Source organism: Panicum virgatum, chromosome 2N (genome assembly GCF_016808335.1).
Source record: "Panicum virgatum strain AP13 chromosome 2N, P.virgatum_v5, whole genome shotgun sequence".
Classification (NCBI taxonomy): domain Eukaryota; kingdom Viridiplantae; phylum Streptophyta; class Magnoliopsida; order Poales; family Poaceae; genus Panicum; species Panicum virgatum.
This window is the reverse complement of record NC_053146.1, coordinates 14,968,023-14,983,096: the sequence shown is the minus strand read 5'-3', so window position 1 is coordinate 14,983,096 and position 15,074 is coordinate 14,968,023. Positions and strand designations below refer to the sequence as shown.

At 40.4% G+C, this 15,074-nt stretch overlaps 1 protein-coding gene across 2 annotated transcripts; it reads left to right on the top strand.

The window, feature by feature from the left end:
• The first annotated feature begins 2,174 nt into the window (after window positions 1–2,174).
• LOC120658100 (glutamine-dependent NAD(+) synthetase) lies at window positions 2,175–13,227 on the top strand. 2 transcript variants are annotated; one of them, XR_005668512.1, is made up of 14 exons: window positions 2,175–2,496; window positions 3,194–3,499; window positions 3,842–4,065; window positions 4,771–4,874; window positions 5,572–5,706; window positions 6,569–6,737; window positions 7,472–7,607; window positions 8,540–8,678; window positions 9,204–9,380; window positions 9,525–9,692; window positions 11,191–11,286; window positions 12,345–12,473; window positions 12,544–12,872; window positions 12,936–13,227. XR_005668512.1 is itself a non-coding variant. In XM_039936308.1 (14 exons), exons 1-13 carry the CDS (start codon window positions 2,303–2,305, stop codon window positions 12,763–12,765), a joined length of 2,199 nt encoding a protein of 732 aa, XP_039792242.1. In that variant the 5' UTR covers window positions 2,175–2,302; the 3' UTR covers window positions 12,766–12,803; window positions 12,916–13,227. The 2 variants fall into 2 exon arrangements, 1 of the variants encoding a protein (XP_039792242.1); XM_039936308.1 differs by having other exon boundaries at window positions 12,544–12,803; window positions 12,916–13,227.
• The last annotated feature ends 1,847 nt before the right edge of the window (window positions 13,228–15,074 follow it).

Sequence of the window (15,074 nt, the reverse complement as noted above, 5' to 3'; positions counted from 1 at the left end):
CATGTTTACAACTACCAGAGACTATCCCGCACATCCTGATTGAGTGCGTTTTTGCTCGGGAAATTTGGACCCTACTCCACAAGTGGAACTGGTTCAGGCTAGCACAACTGGCTGTTCATGAGGAATTCATCGACTGGTGGCAATGGTCGCGCAAAGAGATGCATCGTGATGATCGAAAGACCTTCGACACTCTGGTCGTCTTGGTGGCATGGCTACTTTAGAAGGAGAGAAACAACCGTACCTTCCAGGGAATAAATTTGACGGCAAGGGACATGGTGCTAAAGATTCTGGAGGAAAGAAAAGCTTGGGCTTTTGCAGGCTTTAGACACCTGAAGCTGTTTCCGGATGTTGCTAGTTTTAGGTCGCAAAGTCATTTCAATATTTTCGGTGTCCCGACCCGGGGGCCTGGATCCCAACTAGTAAATGCTGCATGTTTTCTCGTCCCAGATGATGATGCAAGAGGCAACACAGTAACGCACAATTTATCCTATTTCCGGCCGCGGGGCCGTACGTCCAGCAAAGAGGGTGTGCGAGGACACTGTATTATCTTGCACCCGGAGTGCTTGTAGTAGGGGGTACAAGCGAGGCGAGAGAGGGAGGGAAACTCCCAGGTCTCTGCTAGAAGAGGAGTCGGGCATGGCAATGATCGTGAATGTAGGTAACCGCGGTAGCTGATGTCCAGAAGCGTCCCAAAAGGGCGTCCGCCAGCCCGTTTAAAGGAAGCCCGCCTCCTCCTTTTATAGTCAAGAGGGGCGGTGTACATGAGGGGGCAGTCGTCCTGGATATCGTCCTTAGTCCTGCGGAGATCGCGCCGGCGTCCTGACAGCCCCTGCAGGCGGCATAGTCGTCACTGTAGGGTGTACGAGCCTCCAGATATGGCGTTCCGTGGGCCCTGCAGGTCAGGGTCCTGCGTGCCCCAGCGGTGACGAGGCACGCGGCGGTCCCGGACCCTTCTGGACAAAGTACCGGTGTGCGTACTAAGGAGGTCCGGGAGTTACGTGGAGATCCCAGACCCCTCGAGGGGGGAGGTCCGGGACTTCAGCTACGTGTGCTGAGCATCCCTCGAGGAGGGATAAGTGGCGTCGCCGGGTCCTTTCCCAAGCAGGAGGCGGGTCCGGGGTCATGCGTATGATGAGGTGGAGTCCGGTCAACCGGAATTGGCAGAATAGTAACGGGGACTGTGCTGAGCGCGTCTTGTCCCGGGTCGCAGGTTCCACAGTGCCGCCACAGCGTCCGGGATGGCAGAGCAGTGACCGAAGTCGGCGGATGGGACTCCGGTCGCAGCCATCATGAGGAATGACGGTCTGACACCGTCTGTCCTGGGCGGCGTGGAGGAGTGGTCGGCTTTTAATTCCCTCGTACGGCAAGCGGTTGAGCGGCGGGGCCATTTGTCCTTATGCCGAGGGGTGGCCCCGAGCGAGGCGGAGGTGAGTCGCATGCTCGAGGGTAGGTTTGCTACCCTCGAGCGAGGCGGAGGTGCGTTGCTTGCTCGAGGGTAGTTCCGCTATCCTCGAGCGAGGCGGAGATGCGGGGCGCAGTCGAGGGTCTCGATAGGAGCCCTCGAGCGAGGCGGAGATCGTCCCGCGGGCCTGAGAGGGGTGTGAATGGGCCGCATGCTGGGCTTTGTTGAGTTCTTTCCTTTCTTTCAGATTGGAAAGGAGGCCGTGGGACTTCGTGGGCCCAGTTGCCTTAACATGTGTTTGCATTTTAAAGCGATCTTAGTACCCCGATTAGGATGTCCCTAATCGTGGTACCCGACAAATATAATAGCCTAGTTGTAGTCCCAGCTTTCAATTTGAGTTCGCCGTCACAACCTTTTAAACTATTTTTGTAAACTTCTTGTTTCTTTTAATGAAAAACATGCTTAGTCACGGTCGCCAAAAAAATTTCTTTTAATAGGTGATAAATTTTTATTATATTTTCTTCTCTCTCCTTACAACTACTTTACAATATCAGTAAATTTGTTGATGATACTCATACAAAATTTAGGCCCCGTTTAGTTACCAAAATTTTTACCCAAAAATTTTTACCGCACCTTTGGACACATGCATGGAGTATTAAATATAGTTAAAAAATAAAACTAATTGCACGGTTTGGATGTATACGACAAGACGAATCTTTTGAACCTAATTAGTGCATAATTACACATAAGTGCTGCAGTTTTATTAGCGCTCCGAACCGGCGAACCTCGCGGCCACCGCAGGAGATTCGCCCACGCCCGGCGCGGGGGCCCGGCGGCCTCGATTTGGAGGAGGAGGAGGAGGAGGGAGCAGGGAGGGAGGCCGGGCGGGCGGCGGGCAAGATGAGGCTGCTGCGGGTTGCCACGTGCAACCTCAACCAGTGGGCGATGGACTTCGACACCAACCTCCGCAACGTCAAGGAGTCTATCGCCCGCGCCAAGGCCGCCGGCGCCGCCGTCCGCGTCGGCCCCGAGCTCGAGCTCACCGGCTACGGCTGCGAGGACCACTTCCTCGAGCAGGACACCACCGCGCACGCGTACGTCGTCGCCGCCTGCCTCCCGCCTCGGGCTCTCGCCCCCCGTGAATCTCATGAAATTCGTGTATTCACCGGCTTGCTGGAGAGGAAGTGTCACGTACTACTGTTTCATTTAAACCAAGTAGCAATTCGAAGATGCCACGCTCTCATGTGCTGGAACCTTAATCTTTCCCCATTTTGGGGACTTTGGTACTTCACTTTGGTAGGATCAGCTACTTCTAATGCACTCTGATAGAATCACTTACTTCCAGTTCACTTCAGTAGAATCAGCTTTGTCGTCAAAACGTTGCAGGAAACATTAATTTATTTATGATTGGTCTTGTCTAGGAAAATTGTTTCTGTGCGCTAGGCAAAGAACATGTACATAAATTGTAGTTCCTCTTTTCCAAATTATAGGTCGTTTTGGTTTTTCTAGATTCTAGAAAACCCAAAACGACCTATAATTTGGAACAGAGGGAGTATGTCAGAAACCGAATATATGGCAGGGCAACCAAATGGCCCATGCTATTTAAAATGTATTTTTTTGAATTCGAGGACTTTAAACAATTCCATTTAGCTTGATAAAAGTGATGGATATGTAGTGCTTATTTTGAAGACGCTATATTACTGCTGTATCGAGTTTTAGTACCTGTGTATTTATGATCCATTTGATGTTACATGCAATGTTTTCTGTTAATTATCATGTCTCAATCTGCAGATGGGAGTGCTTAAAGGACATTTTAACTGGGGACTATACAGACAACATCTTATGCAGCATAGGAATGCCAGTTATTTTCAATAGCGTACGGTATAATTGCCAAGTCTTCTGCCTAAATCGCAAGATAATCATGATTCGACCAAAGATGTCCCTTGCAAATGATGGAAATTATCGGGAATTTCGGTGGTTTTCTGCTTGGACATTTAAAGATGAGATTGTTGAGTTTCAACTCCCTATTGAAGTTTCAGAGGCTATATCCCAGGATACTGTACCTTTTGGTTATGGTTACATGCAGTTTTTAGATGTGTAAGTACAAATGCAGCTTCCTTCTTGGTTTCTATTTTTTGGGTATAATTTCAGATTCCTACTTTCCTAGTGAAACATGCTAGAGAAGACCATTCATTTGTTTCCACGGGTGTAAAAGTCTATTTTGTCCTGTACATGGTGTCAAAGATCCCCATTGAAACATTTTTCAAATTGATTTTTGTATTGGAAGGAAATAGGAAATTTCACTTTCTATGTGCTTCATAAACTAGTGAATGTATATACTCTCTGTGATAATTTGTATATTAAATGATGATAAAGCATTGCTTAAGTTTTAGTTACTATTTGATCTATTTCACGTTTTGTTTTTATTGTTATGTCCAGATCTTTGGCTGCTGAAACCTGTGAAGAGCTCTTTACTGCAAATGCTCCTCGGATTGATTTAGCATTGAATGGTGTTGAGGTTTTCATGAATGCGAGTGGAAGTCACCATCAGCTGAGGAAGCTCAATCTTCGCATTGATTCCATAAGGAATGCAACCAAAACATGTGGCGGTGTTTACATGTATGCTAATCAGCAGGGATGTGATGGTGGCCGCCTTTATTATGGTACTCCAAAATGGCTCTTGTTTGGATTCTTGTAAATGCGTTTTTTAGTACCTGATTTATGATGTGATTCTCTTTCCTCATCTTGAGTGTTAAAACCCGTCAACAATGTTCGAAAAAGCGCGATTAAGCGCGGTTAACGTCAATCAATTTGTTGTTATTCCCATGTGTCATTCATGTGTCTTTTTATTTTTTTTACTTGACAAAAATGGCTGCTTACTACATTCAAATGATATTATCCACTGTGCACTAAAAAACAAGAAGCAGAATGCCTTACGCACCCTTCAATTTGTTGGAGGCTGTAGTACAGCAACTATATGGAGGATACATTGCATGGCAGTTTGGACCTGGTGGTTTCAGGTAGACCATTAAGAGGGCTGTGATTATACTACGAAAAGAATTTTGAAAGTGTTCTTTCTACAAATAACTCCTGTGCTTTTCTACACCTCATAGATGCAGATGGCTGGGGTAACAGATGGTATCTGTGATCATATATTAATGGGCACTGGAATTTGATTGTTCTTTTTTTTGAACCGAAGTGGCTTCTTATAGATCTGTTTACACAGAAGATTCATTAATTATGTATACTGTTTCCCATTTTAAGAATTCCTAATGACATTCTAGATTTGGCCCTTTCTTCTTGCAATAGTATGTTATGTTGATCATTATTCAGGGAAATTGACGGTTTGTTCTAATGTTCCCTACTAGATGGTTGTTGCTGCATTGCAGTAAATGGTGATTTGGTAGCCCAGGGATCCCAATTCTCATTAAAGGATGTAGAAGTGATGGATGCTCTGGTGGATCTTGATGCTGTAAGTTCTAAATCCTTTAGGTGATTCTTGTGTTTGCATAATCCTGTAAATGTTTCCTATTCCTTTCTTTCTCTCCGTTAGTTATTAAAAAAAAATTCATTCTTTGGTTTTTGCCCAACCAACCTTGATGAAAAGTGTTGGCTATCCAAAAAATGTTGTCGATAGTGCTGGTGAAGTTGCCAGTAGCCCAGGATTGACAAATAATTCTTATTGTGACCTAGGGCCAGGGGCACTAATTTTTTTACAACAATCCAAGCAAGTGCCAAATTCTTTGGATACTACCCAAAATTGGTAAGGTGGATTGAGGCAAAAACCATACATTCAGCTAGAGCCTAGAAGTCTCCCCAAATTTTCTATACCCACATCTGAATTCTGAAACACCTTTCTTTTGTCCTATCTGCAAAGAATGATCATTTGTTAAAAAATTATCGCATTATTATGGGAGCAATATTTAGTTCAGCTGGTAACCTGGTATATCCATTCCCAGATTTTACTTATTCTTCACATCTATTTAGAAACTTCTTATTCTTACTTATTGAGTGTTTGCCTATTTCCAGTTCTCCAAAGTCTGTTTTTCTTCCTTCTTGCTATAATTCTGAAGTTTTAAGCTTTGAGCTGTAAATTGCTAGTTATTTTGCTGCAGCTTTAATGCATGAGTTGTATTGTGGCACAGCTAATCATTCTTTCATGCATCCAGGTATCAAGTTATCGAGCATCTGTTTCTAGTTTCAGAGAGCAAGCAAGCCACAGAACAAATGTACCTTTTGTGAAGGTACCTTATAAGCTTTGCCAATCATTTCGGAATGGAATGGTTCCAACTAGTCCAGTTCAGGTTAGTTGTCATTCCAATATTTGAGACTTTTTCTATGATACTTCGATATGTAATACTATTTGCTGTACTATTTTTTTCACCTTCTCTGAAAGGGACTCGAGCATTCTTCCATGAAAACAGTGTTAAGTAATGGGACTCAGCAATAATAGACCATTCACCTGGTTGTCTAGTGTATGATGATTGAGCTTTGATAGGTGATGCCTGCTAACTCATCCATAGTTAACCATGCATCATATATAACAATTAATGCACTTTAGAATAATTTCACTTTACACCTCAAATGGTTAATCTTGAATTGGACTAAAATATGTGTCAATGCTTGGAGCCTATTTTATTGATGTCCTTAATGCTTAGCCATGGTGCAGCGGTAGAGCCTACCGTCTGTAACTGGAAGGTCCCGGGTTCGAGCCCCAGCCTCTGCACATTTGTGTGGGTAAGGCTTGGGGCTTAAAGACAACCCTTCCCCAGACCCCGCACAGTGCGGGAAGCCTACGGCACTGGGTACGCCCTTAATGCTTAGCCATGCTTGGGTTTTGAATTTCACAACCTTGGTTAATTTTTTGGTGTAGTGCAGAACAAAATATGTATTGCAGAGCATCTTAGTTTCATCTTTTAAAGTTCCTTCCTGCAAATATTGTAGCTATCATCAACAATCTGTTTGAACATCTCTGCTTTAGGCTGAGAAAACATTACATGTTGTTATCCTCTCATTTTTATTTTATTAAGTGCTCATAGATTAAATTCTCCCTTGTATCTCTCTGGAGTCTGGGCCCCTTGCAGTACACTGGTGTGTCATTGTGAATACTGTGCTGAAGGGTATTAGGAGTAACCTTTTTCTATCGCTCCACTTTTCATATTGCAGGTTATGTATCACTGTCCCGAAGAGGAGATTGCATTTGGACCTAGTTGTTGGCTATGGGATTATTTAAGGAGGAGTCAAGCTTCAGGATTTTTGCTTCCACTTTCTGGTGGTGCGGATAGTTCATCTGTTGCAGCAATAGTCGGGTGCATGTGCCAGCTTGTCATAAAAGGTCAGATCTCCTTGTCCTCTTCCTTTTTCCACCATTTTAGCAGAAGGTTCTTTGAAATGTCTTTGAAATATAGATGCATGGGGTTAACATTTAGGGATGAGAAAGCCTAGGTGACTATGAATCTGCAAACATTTGTGTTGTGCGATGCTGTTGAAGTAAGACTATGATTCATATCATGGCATAGGAAATTAGAGCAAACTAGATCTTCTGACATCTAAATTAATACATCTCAAATGTCATGGAAACTGGAAATGATGGTCAAATAATAAAGTATAGTGAACCAATACATCAGCACTCGAGCTGCTATTACATGAGTTTGTGAATTGGCCACATTTGATCCCTTCCTACTGGACTAGTTGTCAATGTCTCATTGATTAGAGTCATTGGTGCAAAGTTTCTTGTGTGCTAGTTCCTCTGTTATAAGTGCTCTGCTCGATGAACACTAGTGTTTGTGCTGCATGTGGTTGGCCTAACTCGCATTTTAATCTGTGATACATTCTCTTCACGTGTAGTTCATGTTATGTTGTTACATCTACAGTTTTTCTTGTGAACCCTTTGTGTTTTGTCAAGTTACTTTGGTATATACCTTATTTTGATTGTGATCACTATGGTCAGTAATACTTTCATATCTTTTAGAGTATTCCTTATGGGATTCATTATGGTACCTATTTCATTATTAACGATCAAATCTTGTCATAAGAATTAATAATAATAATCATATCATCTACATACAGATATAAAGAAAGGAGACGAGCAAGTTAAGGCGGATGCTTTGAGAATTGGGCAATATAAAGATGGGGAGGTTCCCACAGACAGCAGAGAACTTGCTAAACGTCTATTTTACACTGTTTACATGGGAACCGAAAACAGGTGATTTTTTTCCCCTAATGGCCTCGTTCTAATGCATGCCCTAACCTTTTGATGTGCATCAAATTATGCTTTTGCGAGTAGTTATGTTATAATGCTTATTTCCAATGACCTTGTTCTAATGTATGCCCTAACCTTTTAATGTGCATCAAATTATGCTTTTGCGAGTAGTTATGTTATGCCCTAATAATAATGCTTATTTCTACTGTATGTGCTCTTAAACAATATTATAAATTTTTTAAACAGCATGATATTTGATCTAATGGAATGTGTCCGCTATATAATCTTATTTGTGAATCAACACCAAAGTCCAAAAGTTAGGCATATTCTCCATAACTGCAAGTGTAACTGGCAGCAGAGAAATCAACATATGTTTGCAAAAAAAAAACAAAAAAAAACAAACAAACTAGTTTCTCGGTATGGAAGAGAAACTTCAAAGATGAAGTTATTGTAAAGAATAAATGAAAGCCATCCTTGTATTGGATGATTGGATCATGTCTAGATAGTTATAGTTCCTTCTATTTTATTTCGAACTCTGCATATGTTTCCTTTCTTAATTAAATTTAAGCACGCAGGCACATTTTTTCATTTTTAAAAAATTGTATGTGGCACATGCATGGCGGTAGGTTAAGTTTGTAAACTTTTCCTTCTGATGGAAGCGTTTTCATTTCTAATTGCTAACAGAACTGTACTTGTGATTGTTTTAGATGGTATCTGTTAGGAATAAGAGATTAACTCTTATGCCCTTAACAGTATCATGGTAATTTAGTGATGATTTTGAAGTAAATGAATTCAAAGCATTGAACAGGAGATACCTGCTGTTATTCATTGGTCTTTAATTTATATTCTTTCTTATCCATGATAATGTAGAAACTTTGCTTGTTGAAGCTGTAAATTGTTAGTTTGCTTTATTCACACTGCTGTGTTCTGTACAGTTCTGAAGATACCAGGTCACGTGCCAAAAGGCTAGCTGATGAGATTGGTTCATTCCACTTGAATGTACCCATCGATTGTATTGTATCTGCCTTTCTTTCCTTGTTTGAAACATTGACTGGGAAACGACCACGCTACAAGGTATTTGTTCAGTGTGACTTTAATTTACTAATTAATTGTACTGCAGCTTGGGAACATATATTTCTGGCTTGATGTTTATTCACATTTTCATAGTATTTTTGTTTATGGCTTACAAAGATGAACTGAAACGTTTGTTTAGCACCCCTTGATGGGTATGTCATGCAAGCTTCAACAATTAGTTAGGCTTCAGTTGCTTATTGCCCCCCTACATCTAAGAATCATTACACTTTTTTATTCTATATAAAATCCCTTAGCACTCATATTTAATCTATTCCCATAAGTTGCCAAGCTCTAATAGACCTTAGAGTATTTGTAGAATGGTATCACTACAAGGGGTTTCGGTAAATTGTTGTGGCCAAAAGTTCTCAGCTGCAATAATAATTGATTAAAAGATTGACGGTATCCAGCTGTTTGGCATCCGTTCTAGCCTTGAATGTTGAAAATATGAGACCACAAAGGTCCATATGATTTCCAATTTCAAGAAAAGTCCATTTTTCTGGCTCAAACCATATCTGTTTGCTTCAGGTTGATGGGGGATCAAATATCGAGAATCTGGGATTGCAAAATATTCAAGCACGAATCAGGATGGTTCTAGCCTTTATGATGGCTTCTCTTATGCCATGGGTCCACAACAAATCTGGGTTCTATCTTGTTCTGGGAAGCTCAAATGTCGATGAAGGGTTACGTGGTTATTTGACAAAGGTAAGCTGACATACATTGTGCAACTTAGATGTAATGCTGCATAGAGACCCAACAGATACGGCGTTCTCTTTATGAATTCTATGACTGGGATGTCTTATTTGTTGGTGTGGGAAATTATAATAAGACTGTTCTTCCTTTACTAAGTATGACTGCAGTTCGGCTGATATAAACCCCATCGGAAGTGTTAGTAAGCAAGATCTGAGGGCTTTCTTACGATGGGCAGCAATTCATCTCAAGTATTCGTCATTGGCTGAAGTTGAATCTGCACCACCTACTGCAGAGCTTGAGCCAATACGCGCAAACTACAGTCAGGTATTTATAAATACATATAAACTTGATCCACAAAATTTATATACATCAGAAGCCATATTTGATATATCTACTTAATTCTGTATTGCAAGTGTTTTTTTTTACTTAAGGCTTGACCCATGGTAGAGCTAGTCCGCACTTGTTCACAATACAATGTTAGAAAACTTGTGTTCACCGAATTTAGAGGATGAACCACAGGGGCTAAGGTTGAACAGAATGAGGCCTCTGGTAATATGGATGCTATAATTGATATTACACTATTTGCAGTTGAATCTGCCTTTGTGTAAAATGAGCTGAAAAATTATGCATGTACTGACTTAATTTGGTAATATTGACCTTGAAGATCACTTGTATGGATTTGACAATTCTAGCTGTTCTAATTGATCTTCTTTGTTCCGAAGTGTCTGTTATTTTGATCATGATGTTGTTTTTTTGTCTGTATACAACAACAACAACAACAACATAGCCTTTTTTCCCAAGCAAGTTGGGGTAGGCTAGAGATGAAACCCGAAAGAAATAAGTTCAAGGTTCAGGCACATTAATAGCTAGTCTCCAAGCGCTCCTATCCAAAGCTATCTCTTTAGAGATGTTCCAATCCTTAAGATCTCTCTTAACCGACTCAACCCACGTCAGTTTAGGTCTACCTCTACCCCTCTTTACATTATCGACTAGCTCAAGGACCCCATTACGCACCGGCGCCTCAGGAGGCCTTCGTTGGACATGTCCAAACCATCTCAGCCGATGCTGAGTAAAATTGCATTTTGTCTGTATCAGCTACTTTAATTCCATATTAGGTAAAATTGCATTTTGTGAATACATGGAGTGTGTCTTTGCTAGAAAGTTACAGAAACGTCCAGTGTCAATGTTGCATCTTGTGTGGGCCTAGTTTGTCTTTATGCAGTTCCTATAATATCCGACTATTGAGGTGCTGATTGAAATTTCCCATGCCCTTGTGGGTAATGCATGTTTATGTGGGCAATTTGGATGCATTTGACAAATTAAAATATATATAATGCTCTCCTCCTGGTAAACTGTTGAGTGGCATACCTAATTAGTGTTAAGGGTATAATAGTCAAGGGTAGTATTGTAATATCCTAGTGTCTAGGGTTTGGGTGCTCTCATGTATACATATCCTCATTTGGGGCTATTCAACACAGATATTCAGTTCAGCCTCTCTTCTACTCTTCTCTCCATTCATAACAATAACAATTAGCAGATAGTATTTTCAATTTGTTGGGTTGGAATACTCATTGATAGCAAGTTATCCCTTTTTCTATGTCCATATTTATTTCAATACCTGTAGACCGTAGCAGGATGAGTTTCAGTTTAGTTTTTGTATCATCAGCAGTATGAGTTTCAGTTTAGTTTTGTATCATCCTCATATTTCATTTTTAGAAATGTGTCTTAACCAGGTACCAAGAAAGTATATCATGTCAACTTGAATAATTTCGTTTTCTTCCATCTTGATTCTTCTCATTTGACCATAATTATATGTAATCAGTTGGATGAAGTGGACATGGGAATGACATACGAGGAGTTGTCAATATATGGAAGGTTAAGGAAAATTTTCCGATGTGGTCCTGTTTCAATGTTTCAGGTAAGTATTTTAATGTTTGAGGTCTTGTTCAGAACACAGGTTTTGCATATGGAAACTTTAATTTTCACAAGAATGGGAGAAAATTTCTTCTGTTTCAAACATTACTTGAATATTTTATTCCTCGCCATCCTGTCAAAACCCAAAATTGCATTGTTCCTTCCACTGGGCGCTTCAAATTTTATACTTATGTCTGTCTGGATTTATCAGAACGTTGACAGGTACTATGAACGATAGCATTTTTCATAGTTATTATTTAAACAAAGCTATAATTTATCAATCAATAATGACTTGCCTATCTTAATTAGCAGTTTTCTTCTAAGTTTTTGTTGTAGGGGGCTTCTATGTTGCGCAAAATCCATTCTATCTGTTGCCCTATTGTTTTTCACGAGCAGTTGCGCAAAATCCTTTTGGTCCAAATTTTTTGCCATAATATTCTCACGATCCATTTCCTCATCTCTCTCCAGTCACGTGTAACTTGTAAGAGTACCAAATGATGGAAAATTGTTTTTGAAGAACGGAAAATAAGGCTTCTACCAATGTTAAGTTAATGCTTAGGCTCAATTATTTGGAACCTAGGGATTTTGTTTAAACTTTTGAGAAATCAAATAGAAGCAATTCTATGCCCTTGGGAATATGAAACTTTTCCCGTGTGATATATGTTATCTAACATGAAAACTACCAGAGAACATGACAGTTAAACTGGTATAAAGACAGTAATGCTGAATTTGCTAAAGTTACTGTAACTTTTTTTTTGTTTTGGATGAGTTTGTAGCATGTTAAATATAATGCAGAAGAGAGCTAAACAGCATGTCTTGCTTTAGCAAATCCAAAAAAGTTATTAGGGCTGAGTCACATATACCGGATTAAACCTGGCTACTTTAGATGCGAGAGATTAATTGTTATCTTCTGCTTTGCCAAAAACCAAGAAACACTGAATGTGTGTAGTAATCTATATTTTTTGACTATCTTAAGTTGAACTTTCAAATAATACGTTGTTGCTTTTGCAAGTGTGTTTGAAGTTTGCCCCTAAGTTACAATGCTAATACAAACTGCTGCAGAACCTGTGCCACAGTTGGTGTGGGAGATTATCTCCATCTGAAGTGGCTGACAAAGTGAAGCACTTCTTCAAATACTATGCCATAAATCGGCATAAGATGACTGTTTTGACACCATCTTATCATGCTGAGGTATTGATCTAGTACATTTTATTGGTGTAAGATGTCTTCTGCTGCTCTAACCCCTGTGCTGCTTTTGCAGAGTTATTCACCAGAGGATAACAGGTTTGACCTTCGCCAGTTTCTATACAACTCAAGGTGGCCCTACCAATTTCGGAAGATCAACGAGCTCGTGCAAGAGATGGACAAAGATGGGAAATGGGAAACTCCTACAGAAGGGCAACTGGCAATGCAGACAGGCGCGCAAGGAAGTGGAATGGGAGTTGTGGCGGCCGGATCCGCCAATCCCAGTGCCGGGTTCTGAACAGAACCATACTGACACATGAAAGTTGGCTCTTCAAGGTAAAGCTTCAGCGATTCCTTACTTCTTGCAAATTTTACTCTACCAGGATATCATTTCCGCACTTTGAAGTATTTATGAATTTTTCATATTTGGATTTTTCCCCCTCCACAGAATAATGCACCGCCACCCAAGACATGGGCTACTGATGTACATTTGTCTGTTTGCTTCCTGTGTATTGCACTACTTCTCTATGCTAAGGCTAAGAGAGCTGAAGTTCTAGTAACATAAATTGAGCCAATGATGCAAAATGTAGGCTTCCAGATCTTCGATTCTGTGTAGTTCGGAGTGGCAACTAAAGAAACTGTGAAAATAAGATTGGAATCTGTGATCAAATTGTTCGACCTCAAGTGAACAGAAAATTATTACTGTAAAGAACCAGCTTAAAGGAAACTAACATTTCGTTTTATAAGTGTCCATTCAAAATCATGTTGTGTGTTTTGTGTTATGTGATTTCTATCTAGCGCCCTGTTGGTATCGGGCGAGCAACAGAGAAGGTAAAGATGGGATCAAAGCTCAACATAGTAATCTTAGAGTGATAGAACAAGCCAAGTGAGCAAATGGCTAAGAGTCCCCTCTTCTAGCCCCCTAGGGCTCTATTTACAGGGAGGAGGCGGTTCTTTATGTGTATTCCATTGATGGGATTGAATATTGATGGGTTGAATATTATAAGATGGTCCTCAAATTTTACAAATGAGTCTCTAGAACTTAATAAGTCCTTAAATGTTGCAACTAAGTCCTTAGACCTCATAAATAGGTCCTTAGACTCCCTAACTTAGTCTTTTTTACACAAAGGGGTCCCTAGCCTTAGGTGGTGGCCTAAGAGAAAGTATTATGATGGGTGACTAGCTGGTTTATGTCTACGTGGAGGAGAGAGAAACGAAAAAAGAGAAGGGAACGAGTCGCTCGCCGTAGCCGGCGAAGACATGATGCGAGCACTGCTATTGGCTGAGGTGAGTGCACTACATTGAATCGTAGTGGCCCCCATCGCTATCGAGCGCTTGTTGCCGCAAGCAGCCTGCGACTAGCCGATTAAACTATTAAACCTGCTCTAAGACGCACCCCAACACGCCCAGTGTTGACAATTTTAAGTTTGGTGAAGTAACAGTAACATGAAGTTCGGACGGACATTGGATCTGCAAGTAGTGTTCCTTTACTGTCTTTTTCTGTTCATTAGAAACAATTACATAGTCACAGATGCTCTACGTTTTGACTAAATCTCAGTCAAAATATTGAAGATTTTACTATCAATAATGTTTATAAACTTTAAATGCTTTTAGTTTGGAAACATGAGTTAAAAATCATATGCATAGATATTGGCACTTGAAGTTCCTTAAGCAGGGATGATAATCTAACTAATTGGCTTTATGTTGAATACCGAATCTCTTTTAAAATACTATTTAATTTAATAAAAAATTGCAAAATAGTTGGATACTGGATTTTTTTTAAGTGTGCTGCGGCTGTGGGCCGACCAATAGGCCCATTTGTGGATGTGGCACATGTTTGGGCTGACCTAAAGGCAGTCCGCAGTCCTGGACCAACTGGGCCCACATCAAGGCCCAAAAAGTCTCTCAGCTATGCGCTGATCCACAGACTATCCTACATACTCCACAAATTAAGTGCACAGAACCAACCGAAAGCCATACATGCAAAACGGAACACAAACATATATCATATAGAATATTTGCAAAGTGTAGTGAATTTTGGGGAAAAAATTACCATTTCTTTTAGAAGGTTAAGTGAGAACTTTCCAAAGCTGTGCATGTTGAGAAAATACCTGACCTTTTTTTAAAATAAATCATATAACACTAATTTGATAACACTACCTGAAGACTATGTACACAAAATGCAAGACGATCACTTTAATTAACATGCTTGCAAGGATTGATAAAATTTTAAGCATATTTGCTATTTGTTTGGGAATATTAAATAACGGCCGACTATCTTTTTAAAAAAAACGGCCGACTATCAAATGTTTGTGCACTAATTTATTCTTGGTTGGCCATAGGCTATGTGGAAAATGGGTTTTCTGAAAACTTCTTAGCTTGTATAAGCAATCTACTACTTCATCCACCCGATCTTAAATACATATCGTTTAGGATAAGTAAATGAATAAATATTTAACTAGTTTTTTTGAAAGCTATAAACATTTAACTAGTTTACTTGGCTTGAGGAATTTCGATATTTGACATCGAATTCGCAGGCCTCACCTCTTTTGACATTAAATTTGTATGCCTTTCGAAATATGACATCGGGCATGCGAATTCTTTCGA

Coding starts and splice junctions, on each gene's coding strand:
- LOC120658100 (XM_039936308.1), top strand. CDS start 2,303: ATGAGGCTGCTGCGGGTTGCCACGTGCAACCTCAACCAGTGGGCGATG. Junction 8,679..9,203: donor GGAAACGACCACGCTACAAG/GTATTTGTTCAG, acceptor TGTTTGCTTCAG/GTTGATGGGGGATCAAATAT. Junction 9,381..9,524: donor TACGTGGTTATTTGACAAAG/GTAAGCTGACAT, acceptor TCCTTTACTAAG/TATGACTGCAGTTCGGCTGA.